The following is an 18598-nucleotide window of genomic DNA, read 5'->3' on the forward strand; positions in this document are numbered from 1 at the left end:
CCAGGGCCCAGACAGAGGTGGGCACTTTCTGCTCAGCAACAGGAGAAGGTTCCCCAGAAGCCAAGGGGTGTTGGTGGGGTTGAGTCCTCAGGCATGCCTATTGCCACAGCTCCTGGAGTCGTGAGCTTAGTCACAGATGCCTACTGTTCTGTGGGGTCCGGAACAGAGTGTGCCTCATATTCCCTGAGTGCTTCCTGGTGTCCTGTAGAGATGCCCACTCACATTCGGCCCCTCTGAGGGGGAGTTAGAGTAAAACCCCAGGTGTGGCGTGAAGTCTTCAGGACCACCGTGTGGACTGTTCTTGATAGGCTGCTGTGCAGATGGCCCCACGGCCATGGCCCTTCACCTTAGACAGGTGTGCTTGGACTTCATGTGATCCTCAGAGGTGGCTCTCTCTGTGGGCGCCATTGTCACGATGTCATTGCTCTGATGGGTGTGGGCATCCACCAGCACTCCCTTGGCAGGGTCTGTGCTCCTGTTGAAGTTCAAGACAGTTACGAGGCACTGCACACTTTGCCAGGCAGGGGCAAACCAACCTTTGTTTTCTCCCCTGAGTGGTGGAATTGCCTTTCAGAAAGCATCAGCAGTGTTGAGGCTGCATCTGAAGAGCCAGTGGTCCAGTCATTTCAAACACAGTCCATACACTGGTGACTCCCAGATGTATCTCCCGCTGCCTCCTGGCCCCAAGCCTCAGACTCATACACCTGACTGCCCACTGGACATCTCCCCTAGGGACCATAGGCACCACAAACTTACCTGACCAGCCCAGAACCCTTGATCCAGCCCCTCTGCCAACTTAGGGCATGCCAGCCCGCAGTCCTAGGACACCGGTGCCATTCACTGGGCGCCCGCTCCATGTGGAACTCCAGGCTTCCCTGGCCTTTCCTTCTGGCTTCTTTCTTATCACACCCCTCGCCCAATCCATCGCGGTTCCTATTGGCCTCTCCTGTGTCCTGCCTCCACTGTGGAGGCCTGTGGAGTCCCTAACAAAGTAACTCTGTGTGTCATCTCCCTGCTCAAAACTCTAGCTATTCTCCTGAAAACAAAATCCAAAGGCCCCAAAGACCAGGCTCAGTGTGGTGTGGGCTCTTTCGGCTCCCTTCCTCCTCCTTCCCAGCTCTTTGCACTCCAGGTACACGGAACCCCGTGGACTTCTCCGTGGACTTCTCGTTTGACTGACTGCCCAGGGTCTCCCAGCTGTAAGGGCTGGGCCACGACTTGCTGTTAACCCCGAAGAGCCCATGTTCCTGCAGAACTGAGGGCCCGGCCTGAGCTGGTGAGAGGGGGGCCTCTCGCTACACCTGTGCCTCCCTTGGGGCCTTTGCTCTGCCTGCGGCACCTTTGCCACAGACAGCCGGGCAGCTACTCGCTTCCTCTGATCCGAAGTCACCTCCTCGAGACGCTTTCCCTGACCATCGCATCCAGAGTGCCTTCTGCCCTGTTGTCTACAACAGAACCTAGTACACAGTAAGGGCTTGGTAAATATTTGTTGAATGAATAAATTCCATTCAGTAGGAAAGACAAAGATTTTGATTAACATCAGCCTTTACTAAGATGAGGCTCCATGTTATAATACCTAAAATAACTTAGAACTGAAATTTAAAGAAGCAATACAAAATCAATAGAAAAGAAATCAGGGGAGGTAAGAAAAAGAATAGATTAGAAAATAAAAAGTACAAAATAAGATAGTAGTCTTCAGTTCAATTCAGTTAAATGCAAATGGACTGAATTCTCCAGTTAAACAACAAAGTGTGTGACTAATGTAAAAAACAAACAAACAACTGTATGCTGTTTACAAGAGACACGCTGAAGACACAAGAGTACTGAAAGGTGGGAAGTAAAAGGAGGGAAGTCAGGTGAGAGAGAGAGAAAAGTCGCTTTGATGTGAAATGTCTGCACTGATAAATCACATGCTGCTATCTGGTTTCCTTCTATTATCAGGAACAAGACAAGAATGTTCTGTCTCCACTGCTATTTAAATTACATGAGAAATTACATGAGAGCAATTAGAGGCATAAGAATTGGAAAGAAAGAGGTAAAACTTTCTATGATTATGTATTTGAAAATCCCAAAAGAATTAAACTTCTACAAACAAAAACATCAGTAAAGCACCAGATTACAAAATGAGCAAAAATCAGTAGACTTCATATACACAAACAAAAGCCAGATAAATGGTATAATGAAAGAGAAGATTTGTTTATGATAACAAATATACACACATACTTTAGGGTTGCAATTAGCAAGCAATGTCAAAAGCTATATTAGAAAAGTCCTGAAAGACACAAAAATACCTTGGAAAAGATAGATGAAAAGACAGCCCTTGTGTTTGGTAGGAAGACTGCATCATAACTATGTGAGCTCTCCCTAAGTTAATTTATAAATATAATGTGATCCAAATAAAAATACTGTCAGGCTTTTTTTTCTGAACTAGATACAACTTGATTTTAAAGTTCATTTGGTGTTAGGAACAAGCAAGAATAACCAGAAACTCCCTGAAAAAGAAGAGCGATGAGGAATCCTTGGAGGGTGCAAACTTTCAACATGCTTGGCTGCTAACCGAAAGGTTGGAGGTTCGAGTCCACCCAGAGGCACCTCAGAAGAAAGACCTGGCGATCTACTTCTGAAAAATCAGCCATTGCAAACCCTATAGAGCATAGTACTAAGCTGATACACGTAGGGTCACTGTGAGTTGGAGTCAACAGCAACTGGTTTGGTTTAGTTTTTTTTTTTTTTTTTACGAATAAAGCAGTGTGGTGCTGTCACATGAATAGAAGATACTCCAGAGGGACGGAGTAGAAAGTACAGAAATATACCCAACTCCAGGTGGAAATTTAGTGTACGGTAAAAATGGCTGTTCAAGTCAGTGGGGGAAAGAGTGATTCTTAGTAAGTTGTATGGGATAACTGGATAACTGTATGGAAAAAGATAAAATTAGATACATTCTTTTTATCATACACCAGGATAAGTAACAAATGGTTCAAAGATTTAAATAAAAAGTCAAGCCATTGCAGTACTAGACAAAAACATGGGTGAATTCTTCTATAATTTGGGAGAGGAGAAACTTAACTATTATTAAAAATCCAGACACAATAAGGGGAAATTCGATTGAAAAATTTGGTAGCAACAACAAATAATAAGCAAAGTGAAAAGGTAAGTGACAAATTGAGCAAAAATATTTGCAACTTACAAAACAAAAGGTAAATATTCCATGTGTAAGGCACTTCTAAAAATAGAGATGGCATCCTGATAAAGTCTGGTAAAAAACAGGCAAGAGATGCAAACTGGCAGTTCACAGAAAAGAAGTACAAATCATTTGAAAAGATAACCCAGATGTTTGCATAAGAAAAATGCAAATTAAAACTGCTGAGCTGCCATTTCTCCCCTTTCAGGTGGTCAGAAGTTTCAAAGTTGGTTAGGCAGGAGGAAACCAACACTCTCGGATGTTGCCACTGGCGCTACTGCAAGATGCACCCCGCCAAACCAAAACCAGTCGCCTTTGAGTCAGTCATGACTCACAGCGACCCCATGTGTGTCAGCGTAGAACTGTGCTCCATAAAGTTTTCATGGCTTTCGCTTTTTGGAAGCAGATCACCAGGCCTTTCTTTGGGTGTGCCTCTGGGTAGGTTTGAACTGAGCACTTAACCGTTTGTGCCACCCAGGGACTCCTAATGGATTGTAACTTGCAATGTGGTGGTTCAGTGGTAGAATTCTCACCTTCCATGCCGGAAATCTGGGTTCTCTCCTGGGCCAGTGCTCCTCAAGCGTAGCCACCACTGGTCTGTCAGTGGAGGCTTGTGTGTTGCTTTGATGCTGAACAGGTTTCAGTGGGGCTCCCAGACTAAGACAGACTAGGTAGGAAGGCCTGGTGATTTTTTGAAGAAAATCAACCAATGAAAACTGTGGAGCACAACAGTCTCATCCCATTGTGTATGGGACCACTGAGAGTTGGGGGCTGAGTCCACGGGGCTGGCTCCATGGCAGCTAACAACAGCAGCTAAACTCCCACGGCAGCTAACATCTAACAGCTAAACTAACTACTCCTTATGGCCACCCTATTTCTAATGGTAAAATATTGGAAACAGCCCAGATGTCCATCTCTGCGAGGCAGCCTCAGTGAACCATGGTACACCCAAATAACAGTGCTGTGCAGCATAACAGGGAGGGAATGGGCCCAAGGTGAAAGCAAGGGGAGGAGAGAATGCCTGGTGTTCTGGGTGCTCATCTAAGTGAGGACCTGGCTGTGTATGCATGCTTGAATATATTTGTACATAGCCATAAATAACAAAAAGGTCATGAAAATTTTAAAAATGATTACTGATGGGAAAGAAGTGAGGTGACAGGGATAGAAGCTAGACCTCAAAAAATAAAAAATAAACCTTGTTTTGTAGATTTGACTTTGGAACCATGTAATGTTTTACAAAACATAATTGAATCAAAAAACATTTTAATCATACACGAAAAATCAAAAGTAAAATAGAAATTAAAAATGGCATAATCACACAGAGAAAGGTGTTGCAAGTAAATTGGTCACAAGAATTTGACGGAACACCCCTGGTAGGATCTACATTAAGGATGAGAAGAACTACCAACAAACCCTAAACAAATTGTTTTCAGTAATCATATTATTAGTAGTAATATTGTTTATTATTTTGCAACTGTCATATATTTCTGGGGTAAAGCAAAAAAGTAACTGTTAACATCATTAAAACCCAAACCAAACCCATTTCCGTCGGGTCATCACTGACTCATAGCAACCCTATAGGACAGGGTAGAACTGCCCCATAGTGTTTCCAGGGAGCAGCTGGTGGATTTGAACTGCCGACCTTTTGGTTAGTAGCTGAGCTCTTAACCACTGTACCATCAGGGCTCCTGTTAACATCATCAACCCTTAAACTCATTAAACGCATTGCCATCCAGTTGATTGGACAGCATAGAACTGCCCCATAGGGTTTCCAAGGAGCGGCTGGTGGATTCAAACTGCAGACCTTTGGGTTAGCAGCTGAGTTCTTAACCACTGTGCCACCAGGGCTCCGTTAACATCATTAGGCACCCCAATTTTCAGCATAGGGAAAGGAGGTACAGGTATTAAAGCAGGTAATCAGAAATCCCGTAACCCTAAATTTGAGTTGGAAATATCACTGTGATCTCATGAGACATTTTCTCTTAAACACAAAAGACGCACTTCCTCACTCTCTGCGTTGGAAAGTCCCAGCAACAAAGGCTCACCCTAAAGCAGTGAGCACCCCAGTGCGCAGACCTGATCTGGAAGTAGCATTTCCACTCGAAAGGAGCAGTGCTCCTTGGAGAAGTGGCTGAACAGGGAGCCTGGGACACCAGGGCATCGTCCTGACTTCCGCTGGCCAGAGGGGGAGCATTGGAGCTAAGAATGACAGCTGATGGGTGTGTCCTTTGGAGCATGCTGGGGAACCAGTTCATTGTTTTGAAAGAGAAAGAATGAAACTGTGCCTTCTGGTAACCAAATATTTGACGAGGGAAGAGCTGTCTTCATGTTAATGTTCCCAGTAATGAAGGAGTGACAAAATTAGAATATCAAATAAAATCATGTCCAAATATGAAACAAAGGGCCTAGGCAGTCATCATCAGTGGCAGATAACACCACAAAAAAGGAGAGATCTCCAGATACTACCTTCTGATGGACATGTCCTTGCAAAAATTCAGGATTGAAGTAAAGCCTCAAGATCTAACTACCCCTTTACAGGAACTTCAGGGCTGAGAAACATGTTAAATATCACGAGATTCAGCCAGCACAATCCAGGGAGTGGGATAGTCTACAGAACAAACTGCCCTGTTTGTTTAAAAAAAAAAACATTTCGGGGGGCGGGGGGGAAGGGGAGGGAGTACTATGAAAGAGTCTTAAGAATCCCACCAGCAAAATGTGCTGTGTGGACTTGTTTGGATCTTGATTTGAACAAACCGACTGTTTAAAAAAAAAAAAATTGTGAGACTGTTGGTGGAAAATTTGAACACTGATTGGATATTTGATGATATTAAGAAATCAATTTTTTAGATGTAATAATGCTATTAAAAATAATCAAAACTCAAAGAAATGCAGACATAAGGTTTGTTTGAGCAGTTATTCTGTATGCATTTAGGGAAACCATTCAGATTCCCAAAAAAGCAAATGGCTTGGAATAAGCTGGTTACAGTGAGGCTTATACGGAGGAGGGGAAGAAGGTCAACCATTGGCTAACCTTAACATGATTGATTGAACCCCACCGTCTCTTTACTGAGGTCACAAAGTGGTCTCTGGCCCTCCACCCACCTGCAGCTGTAGCTTTTGAAATTTAAATAAATCTGGCTTCGAACAGGAAAGAAAAGATGAACAATTTTGGGTGGAAAAAAGGCACTGGCAGGATTTGGTCAGGAATCTCTGATTAATATTTGGTTTCGTGGGTAAGAAAAACCCTGAAATCAAAGTAAGGTGGCAGTTATTTAATTTTTCTCTTTGACAGTGCTATCATGGGTATGTGTTTTAAAAGAGCTCTTATCTTTTAGAGATCGATAGTGAAATATGAAATGATATAGTGCCTGGGATTTGTTACATGGCTGTGTTAGGCTTATATGCATTGAAAGAGAACTTTGCTGTTATACTTAATTCTATATAAAGCACAACCTTTAAGCTAAATTTCCTGTTTTACTAACTGACCCTCTGTTTCTAAACTACCCCAAATCCATTCCGCTTGAATCTAAAGCCACTTGGATAACCTAGAATTGAATCCCAAATTTGAAAGTGGTAGAGTGCCTTTCAGAGACATTGGGTTCACCAGGACCCAGAAGTCCGTGACCTGGGCCTCTGCTCTGGGCCGGACGAGGCCGAGAGCTTCTCAGTGACCTGGGTCCTGAGCGCACTGGCTGGCGTACAGCAGGGGTTTGAGGGATTTGGCGCATGCCGCTTGAAGGGTGAGGAGACTGATTGAGACAGCGAGAATAAATAATTTACAATTGATCCCTGACAGAGTGATCCTTACCTGTAAACTGGACATTCCCATTTCCTGGGTTCGAGATAAGAATTTACCGAGTTACGGATGTGGAAACGTTTAGCATTATGCCACCCTAGTAAGATGTTGGCTGCTATTTTCATTATTGTCATCATCACTGCTGGTGGTTGTCACTGAAACCAAACACATTGTCCTTGAGTCGATTCCAACTCTCAGCGACCCCATAGGATAGAGGGAACTGCCCCATAGGGTTTCTGAGGCTGTAATCTTTATAGAAGCAGACTGCCACATCTTTCTCCTGTGGAGTGGCTGGTGGGTTCGAACCACTGACCTTTTATTTAGCAGCCAAGTGCTTACCACTGTGCCACCTGGGCTCCTTAAATGAATAATAGGGGTTATAAAATTAATTATAGTAAATTCAGGTAACAGTATTTTAATAATTAAAATATTAGCACAGAGCTGCCCTTTTGTTTCCACCCCACTAAATGGGTGAGGGGGCAGTGGTGGTTCATTGGTAGAGTTCTCATTTCCATGCGGGAGACCCGGGTTCGATTTCTAGCCAATGCAGCCCAAGCACAGCCACCGCCAGTCTGTCACTAGAGGCTTTTGTGTTGCTGTGATGCTGTACAGATTTCAGCAGAGCTTCCAGGCTAAGACATGGCGGCGACCCCATGTGTTGCAGAGTCCATGTAATTGTTTTGATTTGTGGATACATATGGTGACACTAAATTAACCAGAACATTTAATTAAGCAGCCCCTTCTATTCTCAGCCCATTTTAGAATATTCATAGAGTCATAAGGGCGTTCACCATAACAAATCCACCCATGTTCTCCTTTTATACATTAGGAAATTTAAGTCCACAGAAGTCAGAGTTGGTTTGTTTGGGGACACAGAACTATTTAGTCTCAAAGTTGTGACTCAGACTCAGGTGTACTGGAGGCAAGTAGAGGTGCTTGTCCGGTGAGGATTTTAGAACAAGGTGTACTTTACTGAAGCCCCACCTGGAAATGCGCAGCTCTGGTAAAGGTCTCGGCACTCCCTTAGAGCAGACACCATGAGAAAAGGCCACGTCTGCCACGTCCTCCTCGAGCTCTGAGACAGACTCAGTCAATATTATCCCCTCTCCCTCCCTTCTCCTGAGCTGAGTAAAGGCAGCATCACCAGCACAGCCTCTTGTGGCAGAGAAGGGGTAGTTTAGGACAGTGGCTTTGTTGTTTGTTTCCTTTTTTTTTGTATTTTTTTTGCTCTGGTATTTGAATTTGCAGAACAGTTATGTTGTTAGGTGCCACCGAGCTGGTTCCGACTCATAGTGACCCTGTGTACAACAGAACGAAACACTGCCCTGTCCTGCGCCATCCTCATAGTCGTTATGCCTGAGCCCATTGTTGCAACCACTGTGTCAATCCATCTCGTTGAGGGTGTTCCTCTTTTTCCCTGACCCTCTTACAGTTCCGAAAATAATTTTCTGCAATTGATTACATGTTGATCAGAAACCAGTAAGGCCTCCGTGGGGCTCTTTGCACTGAAGTTGAGATAAAAAAGGCATTTCTGTGTGTGTGTGTGTTTTTCACATAGCTTGTTAATATTTTGCCAATGATTTCATGATGCTGCCTGCTTCTTAAACTTATTTTAAATTGTAAACATTGCCACTGGGTTTTTTTTTTTTTTTACTATGAAATAAATAAACCATTTATTTATTTTTTTCATTTAATTTGCTTTTTGCTTGTATGGTTAATTAATTAATATTTTATTGTTTTGGGTGAAAACTTATACAACAAATTAGGTTCCCTTTTAACAATTTTTATACAAATTTTTCCATACCGTTGGTTACAATTTTTATAATGTGTCAGCATTCTCATTATTTCCGTTCTTTATTCTGTATCCAGTGATCTAGCTTTCCTTCCCCTCCTTGCTGCATCTTTGCTTTTGGGTAAATGTTGACCATTTGGTCTCATAGTTAATTGTTTAAGAGAGCATATTAATCATGGGTGATGCTGTTTATTTTATAAGCCAATCTATTACTTGCCTAAAAGGTGACCTTCAGAAATAGCTTCAATTCCAAGTTCAAAGGGTATCTTAGGGCGATAGTCTTGGGGGTTCCTCTAGTCTCTATTGGTCTGGTAGGTCTGGCCTTTTTTAGGAATTTGAGTTTTCATCTACATTTTTTCCCATTCTGTTTGGGATCTTCTGTTGTGTCCCTGATCAGAATGGTCAGTAGTGATAGCTGGGCACCATCTAGTTCTTCTGGTCTCAGGTTAGAAGAGGCTGTGGTTCGTGTGGGCTGATAGTCTCGTGGACTAGTTTCTTCTTTGAGCTTTTGATTTCCTTCATTCTCTTTTGTTCCATACAAGTACAGACCAATAGTTGTGTCTTAGATGGCCACTCACAGGCTTTTAAGACCCCAGATGCTACTGGCCAAACTGGGATGTAGAACATTATCTTTGCAAACTGTATTATGCCAGTTGAGTAAGTTGTCCCCGGAGACTGTGGTCCCAAGGCTTTTGACCCAGTAAACCAACCCCGTGAGTTGTTCAGATATGTCTAGGAAGCCTCCATACCTGTGCCCCCTGTGGTTTGTTATATATGTGGCTATCTATGTAGCACACACAAACGTGTATATACATATGCTTACAGATACACCTATACACGCATGTGCATTTACTCGAATATGCCTCCCTATGCACCTATATGCATTCATATCTGCCTACAGAACCAGACACATATTGTTTGGTTGTTTTTACTGTTGTTGCAAAATTGTATATGTTATAGCATTTACTGAAATTGTCCCTTTTTCTCGTGTACTTCTTCAGTGTCTTTATTTACCTTGGTCAAGTTGTGATTTCACCCATATTTGAGATTGCCTTTCCCATCACCAAAAGTAACAAGTGTCTACTATCTGGAAAGTGATTCTCCTCCCCCTCCCTTCCATCCCTGGTAACCATCAAAGAACTTTGCTTTCTGTGTGTATATCTATCTATTCTTGACTTTTTATGATAGTGGTACCATACAATATTTGTTTTTTTTTGTGATTGAGTGACTTCACTCAGCATAATGTCTTCTATATTCATCCATGTTGTGAGATGTTTTGCGGATTCTTCAGTATTCTTTAGAGTTGTGCAGTAGTCGCCACTGGGTTTTGCAGAAGGAAGCTGTGGTTTCTTGTCTTCCTGCTTATCCACATGGTTTTCTTCAGAGGGAGGGCTAACGTCTAACCATATTTTTCAACAAAATCAGAAGTGAATAAAGTAGAATGCGCAGTAGTTATCGGCAGAGTGGAAGGAACTAGAATTTTCCAAGGAAATTCTTCCTCAGACAGACTTTCAGACTGGGTACTCCATGGAGAATGAGGTAGGTTCAAACCTAGTGTGCTAACTGCCATCTGGAAGGATTGTTTTAGTTCCTCTTGGGTGACATCATGGCTGTTTGCCTGAGTACTTGCTCATTGTGACCCACTGCTTTGGAAAGATATGATGAAGGGCTGTTTCTCTGGCTTTCTGGCCTGTCCACAGAGGTGAAAAGCTCTCCTGTCCAAGTGGAGTTGATAGTGACATTTGTCCGTTTTAACTGAAGGCATAAGAGGCAATAGATTTTGTCTTCTAGGGAAAAGCAGGAGCCGTGGTGGCACAGTGGTTAAGGGCTGGGCTGCTAACCAAAAGGTCAGCAGTTGGAATCCACTGGCTGCTCCTTGGAAACCCTACCGGACAGTTCTACTCTGTCCTCTGGGGTTGCTGTGAGTCAGAGTTGACTTGACAGAAATGGGTTTTTGGTTTAGGGAAAAGTAATTTTCATGTAGTCAATTGGTATCCAAGATCTGAGTTGAAAAATTATTTAGGGAAAAGGTCAAGAGAAAGCACCACATGTCTGGAAAAATTCATGCCCAGAATTCCACCCATAATGTCCTGTGCACAAGAGCCCTAGCCTGAGGTGGCCCTTCTGTCCCCTTGGTTTGGAGATGGCTTCCTGGGGAGACTAAAGTGCCTCTGTGGCTGTCCCTGGGGATCAGTGTGCAGCGGTGGGATGTGATCTGTGCTTCAGGCTCCCTTCAGGGTGTGCCAAGTCCTGGGAGGGGATGTGCTGCCCCAGAGGGGCCTTTGGGTAGACCTCGTCGTGTTTGTTCCCAAGTCTCTGGCACACTTCAGGACGTGCTGAGGCTGAGGGGTATACACTGCCTGGAGAGGCCTGTGGGCTGGGACCATATCGTGTTCATAACCGAGCCTCTGTCGTGCCTGAGGAAGGCACTGTGTCCATTGGCAGGTACTTTCATATTTCTGTGTGACTTGCAGGGCAGCCAGTGCTGGGTGTTGGTGGAAATTAGGATCAGCTTTGTCACAGTGTGGGTGTAAGCCGAAGGCAGGTCTTCATCATGGAGTTCTGTGGCATGCCTTCACTGTGTACTGGGGAAGTGTGTGGTGTGTGGTTTATGACGAGTGGCAGGGATACCTCTGAGGCACAGTAGCTCTGACTCCTACAGCTAGACTGAATTGTAACTTACACTTTGCCCCAGGTTTCCATGGAAACTGGGCCGCCTCTGAGAAGTCTTCTCTGACCCACACACAGACTGCTTGTGGTGTCTCTTGAACTCATTCTCACTCATTCCTTCTTGTCTGCCCCCCATTAGCTTGTGGGTCCCTTGGGCCAGGGACAGTGGTTTGTTCACTGTTGTAGTCCCTGTGCCTGGTGCATAGAAGTGCCCATTAAACACTTACTGAATGTTGAACTGAAGGACACCCACCCAGGGCCTTTTACTTTAAGAATTATTGTTCCGAGGCTGTCTTGTAAAAACCTACCTTGCAGTGTATCATAAGGATTAAGTAAGAACCTGTATGAAAATACTTAAACACTATTCCCAAGACGTACTAGGTACTCATTGTATCTTCGTTTTCTTCCTTAGACTTCTTAGCATTTCCTCCAGAGCAATACTGAGCTCAGCGTTTTGCATGAAGGACCTCAGTTGATAGGGGCAGCTTTATTATTTATTTTGATCCCCACGTGAGCAGCTCACTGCCCCATGAGGTGGTTGTCATGGTTCTTTTAGCTGTGCATTTCTCTTTGTAAATTAATAGATAGTCTGTCTTATAAAATTAAAATTAGTCTTTGGATAACTCGTTTAGTAGACTCAGTTACTTAGAGATGGATTACTCCCGGTGAACTGATAAAGTTGAGCTTTCAAACTAACAAAGCTCAAGGTCAGCCTCGGTCCACCAGCCAGACAGCCTACCAGCTCCGTGAGGAGAAGCATCCTTTCTCTAGTTAAATTCTAAGTTGGCCAGCTTTGTGCTTTTTGGTCTTTTTAACTAAGAACTACATTTTAGGTTTCAACTTGGAAAAATTGTTTCATGCTTAGGACAGAAAATATTGCAAGAATATTGTAAGAATCTAGGGATCTTTCCAGAGCTGGTCCAGAAATTCCTTATAGTGAAACAGGAGTGTCTGCCAAGTGCTGCAGAGGAAAGAGCGCTGGATTGTACACCGTCCTGGCCCTGGACTGGACTCTAGGCCAGCTCATTCAGCTCTCTTGGCCTCAGCTTCTTCATGAGATGTAGGTACAGTTGAACCCCAAGATCCAGTCCCAGGAGAGAAGCATTACTTAGCTCAGTGTGCCTTCTGGGAGTCCAAACCAGTCTGTCTCTCTGGGCCCAAAGATTGTAAGATCATGTTGGCAGCACAGTGATCATGAGTACTCAGTGAAAATTACTTGTTCACTGAAGAATGAGTGATTGCTGGGATAAAACCACTTTTTAGACTCTGCTGATTCTTCTGTAGGGTCTTCCAGTTGACCATAAACCAAAACAAAAAAAAACAAAAAAAAACAAAAAAAAAAACTAAACCCATTGCCATCAAGTTGATTCTGACTCATAGTGATCCTCCAGGACAGAGTAGAACTGACCCATAGGGTTTCCAGGCAGCAGCTGGTGGATTCGAACTGCCGACCTTTTGGTTGGCAGTCGAGCTCCTAGCCACTGTGCCACCAGGGCTCTTCCACCTGACCGTAGTTTACTGGAATCCTGATTTTGTGTGTCAAAGTATTCTTAATTACTTCTTCTTTATTTTTTCACCTTTAAATTTTGTATCCAAAAGCAACATCACTTCCAAAAATCTGAGGTAATCTCATGTTCAGTTGTGTTTCTGAATAGTTGGTAGACCTCCACTCAGAGCCCCCTCCCAGCCTGGCCCTGCTCACAGCTGCATTATTTTCTAGCTATCAACACTAAGCTAGGCCGGGAGCCATGACCTGTAAATTGCCCATTTTCCTCTGTGGAGCAGTAACGTCACTCCATTCTGCACAGAAGTATTGTATGGGGAATTGTGCTCTGAGTAGCAGAGGAGAACCGCAACGAATTTACTAGGATGGGTTGCTTTATTCAGTAATTTCAACACTCCACTTTACAGGACAGCTCATTCGCTAATTAAAATTATTTGGGACATAAAAAAAGCATGTGATGCCTGCTGTATTCAGAGCTCAGCACCAAGGACAGAAAGACATGGCTCTGCTTCCAAATAGTTTACACAGAGTTTATATTCTGTTAAATTGCCATGAGCCGGAGGCCTGGATGAACTAGGGCAGTTCATCTCTTAGAAATGCCTTGGAAAAACAATTAGAGGGCCGGCGTCGGGGATTAGCCACCTGTCTTTATAGTCCTTTGTTGCTTAGGGCAGCACCTTAAAAAAATGTAGAGCAGTTTTGCGCTAAAATATGCCTTTGAAACGTCTTGCTATTCTTAATCACTGATGGGCTGTTTATTTCTTCTTCCTCGAGAGCAGGAACTGGGTCTCATTCACCCGCAGCGCCTTCCTGATGCCTGGCACACAGTGAGCACTAAATAACTGTTTGGTTATTTTTCTTGTGGCACTAAGCTCTCATTAACCAGCATTTATTGATCTCCAGCTGAGTGTCAGACCCAGTGCTAGTTGCTGGGGTTACAAAGAGAAATAAAATCTGTCTTCGTTCGCAAGGCTGAGGAAGATAGATTTGGGCTCAGATAGGAAGAGCTCATCCTCCAAGAGTGAGAGAAGTCTTCAGTGAGCACCCTGCTTCCTGTCATGGCAAGGAGACTGCAGACCTGGGTGCTAGTGTCCTTCCCAGCACAGCCAGTGATTTCATGTGCAGACCAGGCTCTCATGATCTAGACAGGAAAATTAAAGTAACAACGTCAGTTGTATGCAGCTTGTTGCCTTGTTCATTCGGATGGGCTTTCTGGTTAGAAGTCAGTCTTGGCAGTTCTTGTCTTGGAGTTGCATTCCTGTCACTCCGGTATGTGGAGTAACGAGGATTTGCTAACAAGCAGCTTCAGGAAGAGCAAACAGATGGAGCTGAGCTGTTTGCGCGCACTGGCGGATTCAGAAACCAGTTATTGTCTGCCGCAGCTAGTTATTATTGAGGGGGAGTGAGCTTTGTGGAGGTGCCAGTTAGAAGTGGGTTAGGGACAGATTTTTACCTCTGGCCAGTTTCAGATTATCACTGTCTTTGGAAACTTTAAGCTTCTTAAGGGCAAGGATCATATGTTGTATACCTACTTTTGTATCTCCACAGCCTCTAGGACAGTGCCTTCCACGTAATAGGAACTAGAAAAATATCGGTGCACAAATAATCGAAGGATCAAACACGACATGTGTGAAGAGTAATTCTGCGGTTGAGTGTAGCCTGTTTTCAGCAAGGCCCTGAGCTTGGTTTTTACATGACTAGGATTACATTACTGAATATTGAGGGTTGTATTCAATTTACAGTTTTTCGTCAGTGGTTGCCTGACAAATTGTTGGTTATTATTTCCCACCGTTCCTCTCTGTGAACCTGCCATCCTAGCCAACTGGTCCTTACACTTTTCCACTTCTGGGCTTTCCCCTGCGTGCTCCCCACCCCTGCCATTTGTCCAGAGTCATCCTGGGCTCACAGCTAGTGGTGGGATTAAGGAAACCAAAGCCTAACGGGCCCTCAGAGCTGAGCTGGCTTGTTGCTGGGTCAGGGGCACAGGCCAGGGAACCCTATTGTCCATTCTACGGCCAGTCTGTTGTGAACTTCTTGGAGATTTTATCCTGATGATATTGGATCTCTTGTATTGTGTAACTTTTCATGCTCTTATAGCATGAGTCAGAATCAACTCTGACAGCAGTGGGTTTGGTATAGCTTGTCTCAGCTTAAGTGTAACCAGCTGGAGGCAGGAACTATACTGATCGTTTTTAAAAACACTTTGTATTACGGAGAATTTCAAATCTAAACCAAAGTAGAGAGACAAGTAAATGAAACTCCGTGTACGTATTGTCCAGCTCCAGTAGTGACCAGCTCACGCCAAGTCTCCCTTCCTCTTTCCCCCATTCCCTTGGCAGGGAAGTGTTGAGGGACTGAATGTGGGTGTGGCGGTGATAGTGGGCAGGATGGGACGTGACCCAGGGTCACAGGAGATGGGCCGCAGAGTAAGAAACCGCATGACCCAGATATGGACTCCTCTGCTGTGGGGAGCCAGGCAAAGGGATGCGTTCTAGCGGATTTCAGGGCCATCATACTAGGTCTGTGGGGGCAAAGGATGGCGACGGGATGGGGGGCACAGGTGACGAGTTTGCTCTGGGATCTGCCGGGGTACAGGCTCATTGTCTAGTCTGCAGTGAGGGTGTGTGGAACAAATGGGCTGGGATCAGAGTCTGTGACAACAGTCACAGTACAGGAGATGAAGCTATAATCCATCGTTAAGAATAACAGTCATAAAGAGTAACTGCTGACACATGCTTTGTGGCTCACAGTGGATCCAGGTGTGCTCAGAGCTTCACATAGATTACTTCACTGATTGCCCACAACAGTCTGACAAGGTATCATTAACCCCATTTTACCATCAAGGAAAGCTTAGTGAGATTGGCTCATTTCCTTAGTAAGTGGTAAAGCCCAGATCATACCAGGCCAACTTGTTGCCAGTGCAAAGGTCAAGTCTAGAACCTTGAGGAACATTTCTCTTTACTAGACAAAAGGAAGAAATTAGTGAAGGAAGAGCCCGAGGATCCAGGAGGTGACACAGGAAGCCCAGGAGCCAAGCGAGGGGAGGCTGCCAAAGGGTAGTCCCATTGTGGGGGTGCAGGAGCACTCAGTGGGGAAAGCCCCAAGAGCCACAGCTTTCTGCCTCCTGTTTGGAGTTTTTGCTGAATGGGCCGCCACATTAGTATCAGTCTTAGTGGCTCTCTGGACTCAAAGCCAGACACCAAAGGGCCAGTGGTTCCGGGGTAGAGAGTGAGGGCTGTGGAGCGGGCAGAGGAGACCCCACTTCCGGCAACACGTTCAGCCAGGAGTGTTGGGGCCTTACTTTTGAGGTTTTGTTATAATTGGGGTGGGCTTTGTTTGCTAATTGACTCTTTTCTAATGTTGGTGAGCTGAGTGTGGTGGGGAGGAAATCAGTGCCCAGAACAGGATTCACCCTCAGCAAGGTCGGCTGGGAGATCCTGGAGGGCCAGAATGGCTTTATTCCCTTGTGTCTGTGTCGTCTCTGAACCCAAATCCAAATCAGTGGAGTTGACGAGATGTTTTCATGGGGTCCCTCCCAGATTCCATAACTCTGCTTTGTGTTGAGTTGGCATGTGGCAGAATTTCCTGTGTGCAGAGGAGAAACAGAATAACGGTGGATGGAGGGTGTGCCTGAGCCCTACCTGCTGCCCTGGGGCCGGCTGCTCCGTCCTCCGGGCCTGCTGTAAAAGGTGGTTTCCTTCTCCCTTTGCCCGAGCAGCCCCAGTTGAGGATCACAGACAAACTGTGGGACCATAACTTCTCACTCTCATACATATGAACACTTTGGATTTTGCAGTCCTGCCTTTGGTTGCACACGTGTATCTTGTTCTCACTGGCTTTAGGACTCTGGATTGCATTGGAAACTGTGAGGGAGAGTGAGGGCTATGTTTCACTTACACTTTTTTGCATGCGAGTATCCGGTGACCTCAGTACAATTGTTTGAACCTCTGTCCCCAGTCAGATGATTTCATATTGAGAATAGATTTGAGTCTGCAAATGGTACCAGTGTCTGTTTTGAGTTATCGAGCAGGAAGTACCAGGCCTTTTCCTAGGAATCCGTAGGCGTGGTTTTCTTGCTTTCTCTCCCTCACTTTGTGCTGACTGAGGCTTGCCCTCTGTAGGCCTGTTGGTTTCCACTGGCACTTGACCGTCTTAAGTGTATGCTCTGTGAACCCCCAGGCGTCCCGGGAGGGAAGGGAATGTGTAAAAAGCATGTATGTGCTTCACTCAGGAACGTCTTTACAGAAGGGAAGAAGTATGAACTTTGGCCAGGTGGCCTGTGAGATGCATGCCTTGTAGATGCCAACAGTGGGCTACTCTCCACACCTGCCTTCTCAGAGTTTCTTGAAAATGCAGTAAACCACCGGAGCCAGCAATGGTTGGAGTGCATGTTACGTTTTTTTGTGTTCCAGGGGAAGTCCTTTCTGTCCTGTCGCCAGCTGACATTACCAACACCTGGAGGAGAGCTGGCCATTGACTTCCTAACTGTTGTATGAACAGGGGAAGAATCAGGACTTTGGCCACCAGAGGGCAGCACAAGCAGTCCCAGTCCTGGTCTTTGTCCATTCCTGCCTGCTGGGTCCCACGGGAACCAAAGTCCCTCTTATGTAACTGCTTCTATAGTCTCGATCCTTTTTTTAACAGCCCAGCAATTGCCAGCCCCTATTTGCATGGGTACACTATGGCAGTGATTTTGGTTTCTTCTGCTTGTTCACCATAGTTAGCACAAAAAAAAGAATTTGTAAATAATGAAATCCAATCATTGCCATTTTTACCTGCAGCCTGGAATTGTGTCGCCATTTAAACGCGTATTCCTAAAAGGTGAAAAAAGTAGAGATAAGAAAGCCCATGAGAAGGTGACAGAGAGGCGCCCTCTGCATACTGTGGTGCTGTCATTGCCTGACCGAGTCGAGCCAGACATACTGCTGAACGACTATATTGAGAAGGAAGTAAAGGTAAGTTGTCACAGGCAGCAGGAAGTGACTGCCAAACTTAAAAAAAAAGGTAATGCCTTTTATCCACCCGGTGCTTTGAAATTTATGCAACACTTTCACGTAAATACCTTCGTTGACTCTCCCACTTGTCGTCTTGCCTACGGTAATAGATCTAATACCTGGAAAAAACAAAACTCAGATCCATGTCTTCTGGTTCCTTTTATAATAGCCTACCACGTGCTTTTCTCTTGAAGGCCCAGCCATGTGTGTAGGCGTGTGCTGCCTCACCTAAAGGGGTCATAGAGCTGGGAGAAGCACTCCTGGTCACTTCTCCTTTACAGATGAAAAAAGTTATTTGATCGAGGTCCTGGAGCTATTTAGTGTCACAACTAATAGAGATTTTAGGAGAATCCAGGTATCCTAAGTTCACTGTTCCTGAATCTGTCATTCTATCAGAGCCTGTGCCCAGAAGACTTGTGGTTAAGACATGTGAAATGCATGTGTGTACTCGGAAGTAAATGAATAGTTTCATTTATAAAGCCACAAGGTCAGAGAGCATAGGAAAGAAGATGACAGTGGATGAGTGATGTCCATAAACTTGGAAGAAGGCAACCAATGAAGGTGAGATAGCTGAATTAGCAGAGCTGAAAGAGCTGACCTGAGTCTCTTCAGAGGACACTGAGTCAGCCATGGGGCTCAGGGGAGAGGCATGGGACTGCAT

General features: G+C 44.8%; 1 protein-coding gene across 4 annotated transcripts in view; it reads left to right on the top strand.

The window, feature by feature from the left end:
* Positions 1-1077: 1077 nt before the first annotated feature.
* CCM2 (CCM2 scaffold protein) overlaps positions 1078-18598 on the top strand; it is a 62552-nt gene continuing 45031 nt past the window's right edge. The window contains exons 1-2 of one of the 4 annotated variants that reach the window (XM_023740463.1): positions 1078-2035; positions 17725-17898. In XM_023740463.1, coding sequence (XP_023596231.1) covers positions 1955-2035; positions 17725-17898 — 255 coding nt within the window. In that variant the 5' untranslated portion in view covers positions 1078-1954. Of the gene's footprint in view, positions 2036-9942; positions 10309-13722; positions 17899-18598 lie in introns of those variants that run through there. The other 3 variants (XM_023740464.1, XM_004386103.3, XM_023740466.1) reach the window with 3 other exon arrangements.

Source organism: Trichechus manatus, unplaced genomic scaffold, assembly GCF_000243295.1.
Source record: "Trichechus manatus latirostris isolate Lorelei unplaced genomic scaffold, TriManLat1.0 scaffold00155, whole genome shotgun sequence".
NCBI lineage: Eukaryota > Metazoa > Chordata > Mammalia > Sirenia > Trichechidae > Trichechus > Trichechus manatus.